General features: G+C 39.8%; 1 protein-coding gene across 2 annotated transcripts; it reads right to left on the bottom strand.

The window, feature by feature from the left end:
* Positions 1–629: 629 nt before the first annotated feature.
* LOC117370067 (E3 ubiquitin/ISG15 ligase TRIM25-like) lies at positions 630–18,171 on the bottom strand. 2 transcript variants are annotated; one of them, XM_033965428.2, is made up of 12 exons: positions 17,295–18,171; positions 16,245–16,313; positions 14,949–15,248; positions 14,629–14,724; positions 13,585–13,665; positions 10,922–11,074; positions 9,537–9,696; positions 8,124–8,159; positions 7,287–7,355; positions 7,100–7,177; positions 5,193–5,423; positions 630–4,246 (listed from the first exon to the last, which is right to left on the bottom strand). In XM_033965428.2, exons 1-12 carry the CDS (start codon positions 17,511–17,513, stop codon positions 3,933–3,935), a joined length of 1,806 nt encoding a protein of 601 aa, XP_033821319.1. In that variant the 5' UTR covers positions 17,514–18,171; the 3' UTR covers positions 630–3,932. The 2 variants fall into 2 exon arrangements, with proteins under 2 accessions (XP_033821319.1, XP_055080231.1); XM_055224256.1 differs by lacking the exon at positions 8,124–8,159 and having other exon boundaries at positions 3,767–4,246; positions 17,295–18,160.
* Positions 18,172–18,334: the final 163 nt, after the last annotated feature.

The raw sequence follows: 18,334 nt of genomic DNA, 5'->3' as shown, positions 1-18,334 counted from the left end.
TTAACCATGTTATAGTTGTTTCTCCTGAGCATTTACTTCGCTGAAGTACTTAGAGTAATTCGTGCATGTTTGAGTAGTCTTTAGTCTCCTGATTTGAAGACACCATTGCTCCGATCCACCCCCGTTTTCACCTCCACCGATATAGGCCCACTGCTCTGTACTTATATACTCCTTTTTTTTTTTCTTAATCAGTGACACATGCAGAATTCAGCATTGTCTTTTAGTTTTATTATTATTATTATTATTATTATTATTATTTGACTTATAATTTGGCCTTGTGGTGCCACCTGCTTGTGCACCTGCTTGAGACAGGTTTCAATTCTAATTCAGAACCAATGAGTGCTGGAGAGAAGGACAAGTCTAAACCAGAACTAATCCAGGTCTAAACCAGGTCTAAAACAAATTTAAACCAGTTCTAAACCAGGTCTAACCCAGGTCTAACTCAGGTCTAAACCAGAATTAAGCTTGTCTCAGTTCAAGGATGGGTTTCAATCAAAAGAACCAAGATGAAAACCACTATAAACATTTTTTTCTGTGAAGTTTATTGTCAAAGTCAAAACAGTGCATTGAAAAATAAAAAAACCCAAACACATTTACAAACTTAAAATTGCACTATGTAATTGGAAAGGCTGCCACTTGCTTGTCTCCATGGAGATGTTACCGTTTTGTCTAGAATGTTTCACAGTATGGCATTGGGCTTATCTGTCTCCATGGAGACAAGTAGGTGACTGCTCAGGCAAATTACAGGTCAGATCTGTGAAGAGGCGACCACACTCACAGTAAAAATGCATGCTTTTCCAGGTATTTCTTAGGAACAAAACAACTGGAATTGAATAGAGGCATGATAAATAAGTTTAATGCCATTGTGTGGAACATTCCAGTCAAAGCGTAGACATAGAAACCCCCAGAAAAGTTACAAATCTGATTATTGTGGAATTGCTTTTAGAATTAAGCTGCATAAAAATGTATATCTTTTCTACAATTTTCATATTTCAGACAAAACACATGTAGTTTACAGATAATTACAACAGATTCTATAAATCTGCTTAGTTTTAGTGCAAAAAGTTGTGAATAAAGCACTTAATGGCAAAGCAGTGTCTTCGAGTTGAGCTATGGTGAATTTGGCAAAAGTCAATGAATATATGGTACAGAGGAGGAAGAGTGAATATATGGTACAGAGGTAGAGGAAGCCTAGAGGAAGACCAAAGATGACATGTATGGATGTAGTGAAAGACAGTAACGAAAGACAGTAACCCTTTATATTAGTAATGTATTATGTGGTTTTATACAGTTGTTACAGATTTGATGTGATAAAGTTTAGTTATTTAAATATGTATTTTATAGCATGCTTTATAAGGCAGTGGTGAGTATTAAATGCACCTATTATTTGGGTATAATAGTAAGGCAACCCACAGTACTTGGTCATTTAATTCTGCATAAAGTCTCAATTTTTTTTGACAACTCTATACTGTATGGATGGATAGAGAGACAGAGAGACAGAGAGACAGAGAGACTGGTGCGCAGACATTAAAAACAAGTTATTACATTATTTAACTGTATCTTGACAGTTGGATGTGAAACCACATAAAACAAAAACCAAGGCAGTATGGTCTTTAGTCATTATCCATAAGAAAAAATATAAAACTATACAGCCTGACCAAGGCTGAAGTGGCACAGTGTAGTTTAAACCATTGTTTCTCAAACTGTGCTGTGTGGTGGTAAACAAGCTCCTTCAGGTAGTACTTGGACAGATCTTCAGTTTGTGGGTTTGACTAATTTAGAAATCATTGGCCCACTTTTGGCCTCCTTTGGATAATGTCCAAAGGAGGTCAAAAGATAGTCCCTAGAGAGTCGTGCTATGGACCTGGTCATATTCGCAACGCCAAATCTTTTCTTTGGTGGTACTGAGCAACCACACCCCTGGATAAATAAAAACACAGATTTTATAAGTGAAGAGCAGGCAACAGTAAGAGCAGGTTAATCACTGAGGTTTACTAATAGTAGACAGCACTAACAGACCATGTGCCATTGTGTCTTTGGGCAGAACACTTCATCCACAGTGCTCCCTGTATTTGTGGTATTCATGGGTTTGAGGCATGAGGATTCCCTCCTGATTTAAAAGATCTGGCATGGCAACGACCCTCTGTTGTTATAGCAATAAAACAATTCAGATAAAAATATTATTTTTTTTAAGGGGAAACATCCTCACAAAATCCTTCAAATCAGGAAGGAAAGATTTGCCTGAAACCCATGGGTTGGCAGTGGTGGGCGTAGTTGTTATTCCCAGATTTGGCACCTTTGTAATTTAAGTCATTTAACTCTTTTAACTCTGTTTATTATGTATTCAGTCTGCTGTAGACACACATATGGATCATTTTAACTGTATTCATATCAATGTTTGATTATTCCACAGAGGTTATTTGCACAAATAGAAACAAAACAATCGTATTTTATCAGAATTCTCAAAGTTCTCTGTTTTACTAAAGTCAGACTTTACTCAGCTCTGCTGTTTTCTAACATTTATTAATAATTTAAGTTCATAATTTTCTTGGACTTTGAGCAAGTATTTATCAGTAAAACTGTTTATATTCCAAGAGTAAATATGATAGAACAAATCTCAAGTCAATCAAAATCTCAAATTAGATTTGGCGTGCAAGTTACTATAGCAACTTCAGCGTTTGCATCACTTTATCTGGACATGCTCAGTTTGAAAAACGGTGCCAAATCGGGCAATGACAGGAGTACCAGGCTACAGGGCATGTTTAAGAGGTTAGTGGCTTTTATATCATCAAACCAAAACAAATTTGAGGAAGCACAGTATCAATAATGAGGAGTGGGTATAAAACTATTGCTAAGCTTTGGGATAAGCGCACTTTAAACAGCTAGGTGGTTATAAAGGCCTGTGGTGGTAGCAGCAGCCGTAGCAGTAACAGAAGTGATAGTAGTGGTATATAATATAGCAGTAGTTCAATGAGGTAAAGTCACAATGGTGTCACCAGGATAACTTCTAAACATTCAAATAGTCTTAGGCCCTGGCTACACGTACCCAGATATTTTCATAAACTCCTCCATGTTTTCCTGTGTTTCAGCCTTCTGTCCACACATCGTTTCTGTGTAGACCTGCACACCTGACTAAGCAACAGGTATGTTGGAGAAGAGGCAGTTGGCTGAAAGGTTTTAAGGTTTTAAGAAAACTCCTGCATACTGACCTTCAGGTCAGAGGGACTGAAACATTCTACTACATACGCTCTATGTACTAATAAAAGTGAATCAAGAGTCAGTGTGCCGGAGTCTTCTTAAAATCGTCTGTCCACACATACAGATTTTTACTTCAAAAAATGTTACCTTTATAAAAAGTGTTTTATAAATGGTCTCTAAAGTGAAGATTTTTAAAACCGCAGGATACCTCCAAGAGTTGTTTTGGACACATATATATAATGTTAGAGCTCGCAGAGTGCGCAGACACAGGCTGTGTGCCATTACACTTGACGTTTGGTGTTTTAGCGCAGACATCCTGTGTCCGCTGATATAGTTCAACTTTGTCTTGTTGCCATCTGCTGTCTGGTTTCCATGTACACTCAGTCTCAGTTCTGTTAGTTATAAATGATAAAACCAGCGCTGTCCCCAGGGAATTGATAAGAGGCAGTGTCATGACTTCAGAAACTCACTTTAGTTTAGGCTATTGCCAGAAATCTTTATGCTATGCATGCAGTCTACAGTCCTTTACAATTTCTCCTCTTCCTGTTAAATGTAGTTATTACTGATTAAATAGGCTAAAATAATCAATGAATGAATACTGGTAACACGGCGAAAAATATAATGATTCTGTCATCACTGAACAGAATTAACGCTGAGACATTTTTAAAATCACATGAAGAATATATCAGTTTATAAAAAAATATCTGGGTACGTGAGGCCAAGGACTTGTACTACTATGTCCCAGGCATCTCAGGAGGACATATTCTCAGAGTTGAGTCCAGATCAAGCCGAAATGCGGGGTAAAGAGGCTGAGCGAATGGGCATCTGAACGTATGCAGTAGCACCACAGAGTCCGACACACTGTAGAAGGAGAGCGCTCCCTTCTGTCTCTCCAGGAACACACCAATGCGAGGGCAGGGCGGTGCGGCAACAGTGGTTTTCCGATTGTCATGCCAGGCGGCATATCCAGCATGAGTACAGCGGAGACGCCACGAGTTCTCATTACGCCCGAGCAGACACGGCTTTCCTCCACCTTTGCGGCCAATACCTGAGACAGACAGCAGGGTGCAGCAGTGAGGAACAGACAGAGTTACTTTGAATACGCTGTAATTTAAAAGGTGTTCATTACTTCTTTATCACATGACATCACAAGGTGAAACAGTGCGTTTAGTGTTTAAGAGAAGAAGTCACCATAAATATGCAGGGTTTGTGTGTTAAACATGTGTGAATGAAACAAAATATAACTCCAGTTACATTTTTGACGAGGAAACATCAGAAAAAAATGTAATATGGGCCCTTTACTGGTGTACTGTGTAACTTTTCTTTCAGTCATTAGTTCCATTTGTCCAGAACTTGATTCTGTTGACTTTTAGTTGTTTTATATTGCTATTATGCACAGCACTTTGGCAGAGGTAGGTGATACTCAGTTACATTTACTTGAGTAACTTTTAAAAGAAATTGTACTTTTCATAGTACTTTTCTAGCAGCATACTTTTACTCCTTGAATAATATTTTATTGAAGTAAAATTACTCTTATTTGAGTAAAGGTTGTTACTCTTCCCAGTGTGAGTACTTCTACAAGTGACAAAAGCTTTAAGTTGACAATATGAAAAGATTTGAACATTTGTGTTTCTTGCAGCGCTCCTTCAGATATCATTTAGTTTGTCTCATTTTTGTGCCCTTGAAATATACTCTATATAATGCTATATTTTGTGCATTATTTAATGTTATGTCTTTGAAATTACTTTTACTTCAAATTATAAATCAGATACTTCCCGACAGTTACTCTTTAAGTTACTCTTACTTGAGTAGTGGCTTTCCCAAATATTGTTTTACTCTTACTTGAGTAACTTCTTGGACCACTATTTTGTACTTTGAGTAATATTATTTTGAAGTAATTTTGCTCTTACGTGAGTACAATTTTGGCTACTGTATCACCTCTAATGAACACTATGACAATAATATTTTAGTTGATGAAATTCCCACTGCATTACCTCTGTATGTGACCCCGATGTCCACCCAGCCCCCTCCTCTCCACTCCACCTCCCAGTACGAGGCTCCTCCGAACTGACCCTCTCGACACAGCACCTGAGCCACTGAGTCGAAGCGCAGTGGGTGGGGTGGGTAAGGCTGAGGCTCCTCCCCACAGTGTGCCCCCTGCAGGCCGTCCAGCAGAACCAATGTCGAGTGAGCCGTGTCCGCATCCAGGGTCAGGCTGCATGAGACTGGGGAAGAGAGATAGAAGGGACTTAAAGTGGGGGTATTATACTTCTGTTAACACATAACATATTTATATCGCCTTTTATTGACCTTATTGTCTTGAAAATGTTATATTCACAGAAAGCAGTTTACAATTAACATGTTTTAGAAGTTTCGCTTTTATTTTTGACGCTCTGAGTCTCTCCTCCCTTTGCTCTCTGCACCGTCACACCCCCTTCAGAGTGACATTACAACACAACCACTGTGCATCTCACTAATGAAACTACTGCATGTCACATCAGGTTTGTGAAGTTGTAGTGTAAAGTTTTGTATTATGATTTTATATATTTATGGAGAATTGTCATGTGGAACCAGGGGAGTCATAGGCTTGTAGGATGAGCATTGGACAAAATCTCAGAGTTAACCGGAAGGAGGGGTTGAATAGGGCCCAGGAGAGATCGCCAGATTACTCAAACATGCACGGTCAAACCCTCCAGCTGATAATAATAATAATAATATTAATAATAATAGATTTTATTTATATTGCACTTTAGATTTGAAAACAAATCTCAGTGACAGTTGGTTTAAAATCAATCTGGCCTATACAAATTTAAAAAATAAATAATTGACTTTGTTGCACATTGTACTATCAGAAGCTGCAGATTTCCAGGTTTGTGACAGAGGATGAGATGGAAACATTGTAGCGTGCAAAATAAAAGACTGTAAAGGGGGAGGATTTGCGTTGGTGTGGGGTACCAATTAGAAGGGCTTCAGTTTTTGAGCTGTTCAGTGCCCATGCCCTTGTCTCCTCCAGGCAGGCAGCCAGAGTATTGATGGAGAATGTAAAGGAGGTGGAGTCCAACCTGACACAGAGCCGAGTATCATGAGCATAGCAATGGAAGGATATTCTGTTAAAAAGGAACACCTTAAACGGTAAATATTATGCTATTTTCTGATCTATGTTATAAAGTTGTTTGCTCATAAAAGTCATTGATGTTTTGTTTCATTCACACATGTTTAACACACAAATCCTGCATATTTAGGACTTCTTCTCTCAAAAATTCCCCCTTTTTTGGTAAAAATGTTTTTAAAAATCTACTTGCTAGTGTGATGTGCCGCTATCCATAGGAGCGGCCGACAGCAGGTGGCGCTTTGTTAAGATGATGTTTATGTCGACATCAGCTCCCATTGGTAACCAGTCTTGTAACGCAGAAGTCAGTGGACTTGTTTCATTTATTCAGTCATTTTAGATGAATATTATTTAAAATGCACAAATTAAAACATCATGATCCACGGTGGTCATAGATTATCACTATACAGCAAACTCAAGCACAATGTCTTCTTTAAGAGCTAATCTCCGTTTTTGTCCTACCTGGTTCACTCTTGACTGCCCTGATCTGTTCCTCCTCTTCACTCAGCACTAAAGCCACCTCCTGTAACCTGAGCTGTGTTTGAGTTCATTATTATAGACATTTGAGGCGCGTTTATAACACAGACCTGCAGTGTGAACTATAGTAAACAGGAAGCACCAAGAACCACATATTAAAGATTCAGGAGGAACAGGGAGGGCACTGGGTCACAGCTGTGGAGTGGGTCAGTTTGGACGGACTGTAGTAGTAATAGTAGTAGCAGGAGTAGTAGCAGGAGTAGTAGCAGCAGTAGTAACAGTAGCAGTAGTAGTATTCAATAATAAAAAACTCACATCTGAGAAAAGCTGCTCTCATCCTGTGGTCGGCTGGTGCCAGAGACAGACAGGACAGGGGGAAGGACACTGGAACCACTGCAAACACATGTACTTTTATTGTTATTATAATACATATGTGTACTTTACTGTTATTATTAAACACATGTATGTATTTATTACTCCCTGAGTGCAGTATTTGACTCACCTCTTGAATATAGGGAAGCCGACAGAGTTTGTCGAGGTTTACAGTTCACTGGACTGAAATTTCTGCCAACTGCAAAAAATATATTTATTTAGCATTTAGAGATCTGTGACACAGCGTACATTAGAGAATAAAAACTTCACTGGAGGACACTGTGGTTAAAGTCTTTATGTGTCAGTGCTAATGCTAATTTCTGTGCTTAATACTTAAATAAAGCCACAGACTGAAAAAAGTTACATCTAAGTGTCCTCTTGTGAAGTTTTCTCCTCATTTGTAAAGTGTTTAACATGTTGTCAGTGACATTCATCTGCAGCTCCCTGTCCACTACCTGACCCTAAACCCTTCCACCCCCAACCCTACCTCTTAACCTCTAAAAAGATAATTGTCCATAATAAAAACAAACAAATGTAAGTCATTCTATCGTAATAACCTCAATAACAAACATTGTATTATGATGCAGACTTAAAATGCCTTATCCTAGATGCTCTGTCGTGTTAAATGCATGATTTGTCCTAATGGTAAATAAAGTCATGTATCAGACTCTTCTCCTCAGCTCAGCAGACTGGTGATCACAACGCTTTAGCTAGACTGAAGCCAGTTACTCTCACTTCTCCTCTCTCTCTGCCTTTCTTTCACTCTCCCCTTTTCTTTTCTCTTCTTTCTCCCCCTTTCACACAGCTTCCTCTTTATCTCTCTTTTCTCTCTCCGTCTCTCTCCTTCCCTTCTCTCCCTACATCACTCCTCTATCTCTTTTTCTCTCCCCTTTTCCTCCCTCCCCCTCTCTCTTTCTCGCTGTCCCTCCCTCTCTCTCATTGAATTATTTGCATAAAATGTTCTCACCTTTAGTGCTCTCAGCCGCCGCATGATTCTCATTCACTAAAACGACAACAACACCATCATCACGATCATTTATTTGTACTTAGGTTTGGGCAATTCAAGTTATATCTATAAACTGAGCTTCCACTCCTCACGTCTTCTCTGTTTCATACTTAAGAGTTTTAAGCCTCTGCAGAGTCTCCGTAGTTACTGTTCAAGTTGCTCTGGGCATTAGCGTTAACCACAACTAATTAACTGTTCTCAGAAGCAAAGCAGGGCTGGGTCTGGTTAGCAGTGGATGAGAAAACGCTGGGAATATCAGGTGCCACAGAGGGGCAGTCGTTGTGTCCTTAAGCAAAACACTTCACACACAATGCCTAGTATGAATGTGGCGTGTGAGTGTGGTCAGAGGAGCCACTGGTGCAGGTTGGCAGCCTCGCTTCTGTCAGTCTGTCCCAGTGCAGCTGTGGCTACAATAGTAGTTTGCCACCACCAAGTGTGGGGCAAAAGAATAATGCATAAAACTGTAAAGTGATTTTGAGCATCTGGAAAAGCTCTATATAAGACTAATATTTATTTCTTAATGAATGAACGAATTCTTGGAGCAATTTGTTTAGAAAAGCTTTGATGGCTCTATTTCATCACTCCAGACCTCCAGGCGTCAGAGATTCAGAGAACCGTATTTACAGACGCAACTCTCGTTTTCCAAGGGGAATTCTGACAATTCCCTCCTTACACAGTTTTCTGAGAAGACATTTAGAGATAATGGTTTTGGTGCAGTTGTGGCTACAATAGTAGTTTACCACCACTGAGTGTGGAGCAAATGAATACTACATGAAAGTATAAAGTTGAGAAATTTGAGAATCTGGAAAACCACTGTACAAAACTAATGTTTCTTCTTAATTAATTAATTAAAGCCTCTGTAATCAAAGCTTTTCTAAACTAATGGCTCCATTTTATCCCTCCTGTCCACCAGGCATCAGGAATTCAAACAACCAATGTTTTCCACTGGGGACTCTGAGATGCCGTCCTTAGACATTTTTTGGAGACATTTAGAGTCATCTCTAATGGTCAGTGATTAGGTTGGGTCTTTTGAATGGAGAGGTCTACAGCCAATCCTCTGTCAGTAAAAGCATGTGGTTTAGAGCAAACATAGCATAGGATTACCAGCTTCTTACCTCAACTTCCCTTGTACACTTTTTGTCATAGTTATAACCATAGAGTCATGCTTCTAACTTTAGCTTTAAACGATTGCAATGTGTGGTCACTAAAAAAGAGAAAATTGTAATGATGTTGATTATATTCAGCATATTTCAGCTGATGGACCCGGAAGTGACATCACACTTAACACTAGTTTCTAATACAACAAAATCAAACTGAATCAAAACCCCAGGTCTCTGCACCCGTCTAAACCCCAGTCTCTGCATCCGTCTGCACCTGTCTTGTTGATGACGTCCACCTCCTCTCGGCACAGCTCCTCCATTCGACTGCGCAGGTGACACAAAGAACGCCGTGCAGCACTGAACACGTCTGCAGAGAGGGAGGGGGAACGAGGGGGAGCACTAGTGGAGACAGGCAGCAGCAGCAGTGGGGCCGCCTGTGAGAAAACATTAAAAAATTCACTTAAAAGAAGTATAGGTATCCTGTGCTCTTACTGTTTAAAAAAGGTATTCACAACTGAACCTGGGTTGCCAGTGCCGTAACCTGCTGACAGAAGACACATACAAATTTTCTCATTCTCAGTATATGGACAGGCCTCATGTGAAAGCTCAGAATTTACTCTGAGCTGCAGAGGCTGCACTAGCAGTGATTAATGATTGGCTGCAGGTGCTGGGGTTTAGGCAGTGAGGATTCAGATCAGAGAGAGTCCTTTTTAGGTTTAAACCAACTGGATTTCAGCATTGAAGCTGGCAGCCCAAATGTGAAACTCATGTGAGGCTCATTCTGCTTTCTGATTGGATAATCGTCTTGAGAACCAACACACCAAATTACAACATAAATAACTTGGCCATCATGTCCGATGTTTTTGTAACTAAGAATAACTCTTGTATCTGGAGACACAGATTGGTCAAGTTTATGAAATGTAAAATACAAATTCTACGTACCCTCCCTAAACCAGGACTACAATAGGACTAGATCCGGACTAGGTCGTCAGTGGAAAGAAGACATAATAAAGGAAAATCTCCTTTATTTAAATTTCCAAGCGTCAATTATCCCTGCAAATCCTTATCACCAGCACGACTAGACCAGAACCGAACCAGGACTAAACCAGGACTAAACCAGGACTAAACCAGGACTAAACCAGGACTAAACCAGGACTAAACCAGGACTAAACCTGGACTAAACCTGGACTAAACCTGGACTAAACCTGGACTAAACCTGGACTAAACCTGGACTAAACCTGGACTAAACCAGGACTAAACAAGAACTAAACCAGGCAGGACTAAACAAGAACTAAACCAGGCAGGACTAAACAGAGACTAAACCTGTACTAGAAAAGGCTAAACCAAATTAAATTGGCATCTAATTTTTATCCTGTTGAAACAATACTTAACTAGGACTAAACCAGGCCTATCTTAGTCTGGCCTAGTGGAGAAGCCTTAGATATAATGCAGCTATGGAAAATTCATATTAACAACACATCACCTCAAATTCCTAGAACACATCATTTACAGTTTTTACTACAGTGGTTTTCCCCTGGGCTCTAACGCTTCCCTCAGGGAAGACAGGAAATGATTTCCAAGAAGCACTCAGAGGGATCCGGAGTCCAACCCACAACCCCCTTAATGAGAGGAGAGAGAATAACCACTCTGCCACAGTACCTGTATAAAATGATCGCTGTCTTCTGTCTGCAGGAGTTGGGTGATTTCTTTGTCTCTTTTTCTGAGTTCTTCTAGATTTTTCTCCATCAACTCAAGTTCTCTCTCAGCTCTGGTCACCACTGACCGCTCCTTGGCCTCAAGACGGGAGCGCACCTACAACACAACGGGCATGATGGTAAAAAAAACAAAAAAAACAAAAACACTAATATAGATCTACGTTATTATTTTTTTTAAAGAAGACATTTTGTGCTTGTGTCTGCTTTAGTTATAATCTATGACACCCGTGGATTATTATGTTACAGTAGCTGCAGACCATACTCGAATTTGTTTCATTTGTATCAAAATGACTACGCTACAAGTTCTACATGTATCACCGGTTAAGAAAATAAAATTGGAGAACCGAGTACAGATCAGTGGGCGTATATTGGTGGCAGTGAAAACGAAAGTAGATCAGAGCAATGATGACTTAAATACAGGAAAATAAAGATTACACAAACATGCATAAATCACTCAAGGTACAACCTCAGATGGTAAATAAATACAAATATAACATAGTTAAAAGCTCTAAAAAGTCTATTTTGTAGAATAGGTCTGCTTTAATCTCCAGTGAGAATCTTGTGGCAGTAAAAGTATTTTGTTCAGAACAGATTTTGGAAGACAAAACTAAATTGGTGTCTCCACAGATGTGAACTTAGCCTGGAGGTGTCTGCATGGATAACTGTAATGTCAGGTGTAGTGTTGTCACGATACTAACATTTCAAACTTGATTTTGATACTAAGGAATAAACTCAATGCTGATTCCAATACCACGATGATAAAAAAAAAACATGCTTTCTTTAGACAATGTAATTTTCAACATTAAATCATAGTACTTTCTTTAATATTACCATGTGGCCTTATATCTGTGTAATCCCTCCATTGTCCAAGTACCAGTAGGTTCTAAACTCTAAACACTAAAAGTTAATCTGAGGTGAGAAAATTGTGATTTTGTTTGTAAATAATGGGTGACTGATGAGCTCCTTCATTTCACATGCATCACTGAAATAAACAAATCTCACTGGATGATGACGGTTGGTTGGACTCGAGACGCAACGGAGGACATAAGTCCTCCATTGCATAAGTCATAAGTCTGGATTTGCCAGGCATTTAACATATTGCAATAGTATCAATAAAAATAAGACAATGTTATGTCTCCATTCTGTTCTATTTAAGTGGGGGTATTATGCAAAATAGTTTTTTTGAGCTTTCAACTATGCTATAACGTTGTTCCCTCATCAAAAACATGCCTGAAGAGGTTTTAGATGACATTCATGCATAATTGAGTATTTTAGCAATCTCTCCCGGCCCCTATTCAAACCCTCCTTACAGTTAGCTGTAAGATTCTGTTCAATGGTCAGTCTACAAGCCTATATCATCCATGCTCCCACATGACAATTTTCCATAAATATACAAAAATATATATACAAAAGTGTACACAGCAACCTGACAAACATAATGCAATGTGTTGTTTCAATAGTGGGATGCACGCTGACTGTGTTGTGACAGCGTTCTGAAAGGGGAGTGACCATAAAATAGCCATAAAATACTCACCCTTTAAAAAGCTGATGCGCTGATGTGGTTATAATAACCCAGAGAAACACATTAAAACTCCATTAAAGGGTGATATCTCCTTCGCTCTAGTCTGGAGTTAAGGTACTTTGTGCATTTTGTGGTTAGAAATGCACTGATATAAATCAAACCTCGGTAACTGTTAATGGTGTTAAGTACATTAGAATACCTTATTTTAGAGGTGGAATAACATAACCTAATTGAACTCCAGTTCCAGTAGCCAAGTTGTGACCATGCTTTTTTCCCCCTTTAAACTAAAAAAGACTAAACCATTCCAAATGTGTGTAGATGTTATTTATATCTCAAGTAATGACAGAACCACTTTGTGTAAATAAAACTTCAAACTTGAGACTTTCTGGGCCAAGTATGACCAGTAAAATAGTCTTATTACATCAATTTATATATCAAACCAAGATAATGGCTGGCCAATATTTTGAGGGCGATATCCCATCCAGTTAAATCTTCAGTATCAGCACCAATATTCGACACCAGTACTGGATCGGTGCGTTCCTAGCTGTTTTTTTGTATTCTGATAAAATTCCTTGACTGTCTTGGTGATTTATTTGTTTGTAATAGCCTATATTATTAGCTGCAACTAGGGCTGTAGTCCACTAAAGAATTTCTTGGTCTCGCTGAAACAATTAGTCGATTAATAAGGCAAAAGTGCTCCAAACTATAGAGCAGTTAAGTGATGATGCCATTTCTAGGTCCAATCAGAAACTTCACAGCTTTGTTTTTCATCAATACATCAATATCTTATATCTGTCTTGTGAGTGCAGTTTGGGTCAGATACACAAACTATTTATACCAAAAAATGTACTAGGAAACAATGGATTTATATGTAAAAAGGTCGATTATTATTAGGATTTGCTCCCACTTTTTTAGGAAACTCACTTTACATCTTCTCCTTTCTGCTGTTGTCCCATATAAAACTAAACTGACTGATTAGTCGATTAATACACATTTTGGTCGACTCAGACTAAGATTCAGTCGACTGTTTAATCCACCTAAAGGACTACAGACCTAGGTACATCATTAGCTTATTTTAGCCTGACCTCTGCTTTGGTCTTGTCCAGTCTCTGAGCCATATCTGCAAACACAGCCTCACTGTCCTCCAGCACAGCAGACGCCGAAACCTGCCACAAACACAAAAAGAACCTCAAATAAAACTGCAGTTATCAACTCAGCAACGCAGTCGTGTTGTCACAGTACTACCACTTCTACCCCACAAAACTCAAAACTCTCTTTAGACAATAGAATGTGATTTTCAACATTAAATCGTAGTTCTTTCTTTTATATTCCCTTATATCTGTGTAATCCCTCAGTCATCCATAGTGGTTCCATAGTGGTCCATGGGTGTACACTAGTCTATGTGTCTTATACTTGTGAAAGATACAGCTCAAAATCATTCTAAAGACATTCAGGAAAGGCTTTTTAGTATCTGCTAACCCATACCCCTAGCCTCTTAATACTTTGTGCATGAACTGTGCTATACAAATAAACTTTCAACTTGTATTTTACTTCTATGGGGCATTAACTGCTAACACATAACAGATTTAGATCACCATGTTACCTTTTATTGTTTTGAAAATGCTATATTAACCGAAGAAAGTATTAAAAGGTATAATGAGTTTCATTTTCACTTTTGATGCTTTGAGTTCTCCCTCCCTTTGCTCTCTGTGCCTAGTCACAGTCAGCTATATCAACATAATTAGCGCAGATCACGCTGATGAAACTACTGTACATGGCATTAGGTTTTTGAAGTCGTGGTGTATAGTTTGGTATTATATTTTTGTATGTTTATGGAGAATTCCCATGTGGGAGCACGAAATACAGTTTACAATTCATGTAAACGGTATTTTATTTATCTTGACTGTTTATGTCACTTCAAATGTACTTTATCCTTCAGTTTGATTTCATAAACCAGTTCATGTACTGTAATGTTACATAAATGAAAGAAAATCCGGGATTTCTCTGTTTGGTCATGGGGTTAATAATCACAAATACTCATTAAATCGTTGTGTTTTTTTCTCACAATCATTGTAATACCAAAATTTGACATTGTGACATCTTCTGATATGAGGTGAGTGCTTTGTCACCTTGAGAGACTCAACATTATGTTGGAACTCGTCCAAGTCCCCCTCTGCAGCCTGGATCCTGCTCTGGACTGTCCTCTGGCTCTCCTGCAACTGCACCTGGTGTGTACATAGCATGAAATAATTAGTTAATAAAGTAAAATCAGAAGTGCATAATCAAAAACCCCCAGTTCAGCCCGGTCCAGTCCCGGTCCAGTCCCAGGTCCAGTCCCGGTCCAGTCCCGGTCCAGTCCCGGTCCAGTCCCGGTCCAGTCCCAGGTCCAGTCCCGGTCCAGTCCCAGGTCCAGTCCCGGTCCAGTCCCGGTCCAGTCCTGGTTCCTTACCCGTCTCCTGGCTCTCTGGCTCTCCGCACTGCCCTCCTCTTGGTCGGCTTCACAGAGCAGACAATCCCCGCTCCATCCTGGTTGTTCTGGCCCCTCAGCTGCTCCAGGCTCCAGCCCCAGTCGGTGCTGGGCGCAGAGGCGCTCGAATAGGCTCTCCACGGCTTCCACGAGCTTATGTCGCCGTAGGGTGCCCACGTCACGGTGGGGGAGGCCATGAAGCTCACAAAAAGAGGCCAAGCACACCAAACATGACTTCACTGCCCTCAGACGACTCTCGGTGGGACAGAAGTCACAAGGCACCTACAGGAGGAAAGAGAGGTAATGAGAAGTTAAAGGATGGATTAGGACAATTGGGCCTTGTTCCATAGACTGTATAAAGAATTGGAATAAGTGAATGTGACGATAAACATGCCATTTGGCTCCAATCAAATAAAGCTCATTGACGCAAGCAGTTATAATAACAAATTTGGAGCGGAGCTCCATATTTGGAATTCCGACCAAGAGTATCATATCAACCAAAGAGCCAATCCAGAGCGAGACTGTTAAAGGTAACATCCGCTGGTTTAGCAGGGAGCGGGTGCTTAGCAACACTGTCCTGTTGCTAATGCTAGCAGGAGCAACCACAAGAAAAAAAAGGTACCTGGTTTGTCTGTTATTAATGGTCATATCTTGATTTATGGACAAAATAGCAAAATAAAAACACCAGGATCACGTAGAGCGGTGTAGAGGGATGACAGTTTTTCAGTGTAAAGTGAATTGGAGCCAGAGTCAATGGAAGCAGAAGCATGCCCATGATTATTTCCTATTTGGAACAAGTCGGCAAGCACATTAGCTATGTCCATTAATACACAGTTTATGTGCTATACTCATATTATTTCAATTACATGATTAGAATTATACTCAAGTACAAGTTTAGAAATCTACTCAAATAATAAAATTACCCCCAAACAAATCTACTAAATTGCAGTAACTTTTGTAATTAGTTACTTCCTCTGCATTTAAGTTATACATTTCTGTGGAGACAAGCAGGCAACGGCATCACATATCAGAGCTGTGGAGAGGCGACCTCGCTCACAGAAAGAGTGCGTGTTTTTAATGTATTTTTGAGAAATAAAAACATAATTAATTAACACATGCAACAAATAAACTGAATATTATACTGTGGTGCACTGCAGGTGAAGCAATATCATGTACAGAGGAGCAAGCAGCTAATAGACCTCCCAATGGAAAAGTTACACATACAGTCAAACTTTAAGTAATTCATTTTCTTTAATAAAATAATAAATAAAGTGTTACCTCTCCAACTCCTCCCAGGAAGAGCTCTGGCTCTGACAAGGTCTCACTCAGCCGCAGTTTGTCCACAACCTCCACGGAAAAACAAATTATCTTTATTATTTTACTTTTTTTTTTTTTTACATTTCCTGAATAGCTTTAAGAAGTATAAGAAACAGACTAGTACATGCCCATGGACCACTATCAACTGGATGACTGAGGGATTACACAGATATAAGGCCACATGGGAATAGAAAAGAAAAGAAAGTCTGTTTTTATTTTCATCTCGATATCAGAATAACTACTAGAGTGTTCAAGTGCTTTACATTGTTCCATGCTGTGGTAAGCCATTTCTCCAGCCACAACTGCCCTGAGACTGACAGTGGCCGGCAATCTGTGCCAACGGACTATTCAAATCACACTTACACAAGGTAAATTAAGTGTTTGCTCAAAAACACAATGGCAGAATACACTTATTAGAGCAGGATTTGAACCACCATCAACCTTCTGATTACCAAACTTTGTAGTGCTTTCTTCTATATTACCATGTGTCCATATATCTGTGTAATATTTATAATGGGTGAATTTATTATTTTAAGGTGGGTGATCAGGTTTTGCTTGTTATGGCTTTTGGAAGTTGAGCTGAAAAGTTCAAGTCCTTTATTAGCATTTAGTCCTCACTTTTACAGTTTACAGAATTAGGTTAGTTCTTGGTCGACTAAAAACATGTCCTGCCTATCAATTAGTCGACTAAAAAGAGAGGTTGGCAAAAGCTCTGAAAAATCTTACCTCTTTCTACTTATCTGACCCAAACTGCACTCATAAAAACTACATCTGCACAGGACTTCATGCAAAAGCAACTATTTATGCAGAAAATAAGTATTAGGAAACAATGTATGAAAATATAAAAAACAAATACCAAAACATACCAAATCTTCAGCTAACTCACTCACTTCCTTCTCCTTTGATTTGTCAACTAATTAAAAGTTTGATCCACTAAGACATCATCGACTGATTTAAACGACTAAACGACCCTACAAACATGGACATATTTTACAAGATTTCAGATGGTACCTCCGCCAGGACCGTGTTCCTCCGCAGCACGGGCCTCGGGTTAAACTCCTCGCGGCACTGGGGACAGCAGAAGCCGGACTCCGCCTGGTCCCAGTAGACAGAGATACAGCTCATGCAGTAAGTGTGACCGCACGGGATCGACACCGGGTCCTTCAGCACGTCCAAGCAGATAGGACACCGGAACTGCCGCTCGGTAACGGAGATGTTCGCCTGCGCCATGGTTTAGTCCAAGATCAGATCAGGGTTTGTTCTGGTTTAGTCCTGATTTAGCCCTGTTTTAGACCCAGATTAGACTTGGTTTGACCTGGCCTAGTTCAATTTTAGCCCTTTCTTAGTTTATTTCTATTTCAATCCTAGTTATTGCCTGGTTTATTCCAAGATCAGACCTGGTTTAGTTCTGGTTTAGCCCTGATTTAGCTCTAGATTAGACGTGGTTTGACCCTACTTTAGTCCAATTTCAGCCCTGGTTTAGTTTAGTCTCTTTCTTTCTTGATTTAGCCCTGGTTTAGTCTTAGTTCTTTACTGGTTCCGAGATCAAACTTGCTTTAATTAGTCTAGTTTTGCCGAGTTTAGTTTAACCTTTGTTTAATCCCGAGTTAGTCCTGGTTCAGTCCTGATTTAGCCCCTGATTCTCGGAAACGACGTTCCCGTGCGCCTTGGCCCCGGTAATAGTGTGTAAAAAGCCGTAACCGGTGTTGAGTCTCCTCCGACCTTTCCTGCTTCCCTGATTTGCTCCTGGTCCAGTTTTTTGTTTAAATCTGTTTCCCGGCTAAGCCCCGTTTTGAACGCAGTGACCTGCGCTCGCTTTTCATCTTCCGGAAAGAAGATGAAGCAGCTTTTCCTGCTCGCTCCGGTGACTCCGGTGCCCGGTGTTGTTGTTTAGAACAGGAGGGGCGGTCACTGCCCGATTTGCAGCACAAGAGCTGTGCGCATGCGCGGGCCGGTTTCCAACAGCTGTGTACCGCAACAACCACTGGACTGGATCAGTGCATCGACTTACTAAAAACTGTCAGAATCAGCACATGGATTACTTTAATTTT

This window comes from Periophthalmus magnuspinnatus, chromosome 1, assembly GCF_009829125.3.
Source record: "Periophthalmus magnuspinnatus isolate fPerMag1 chromosome 1, fPerMag1.2.pri, whole genome shotgun sequence".
Taxonomy (NCBI): Eukaryota; Metazoa; Chordata; class Actinopteri; order Gobiiformes; family Gobiidae; genus Periophthalmus; species Periophthalmus magnuspinnatus.
This window is presented reverse-complemented; position numbering and strand designations above follow the sequence as displayed.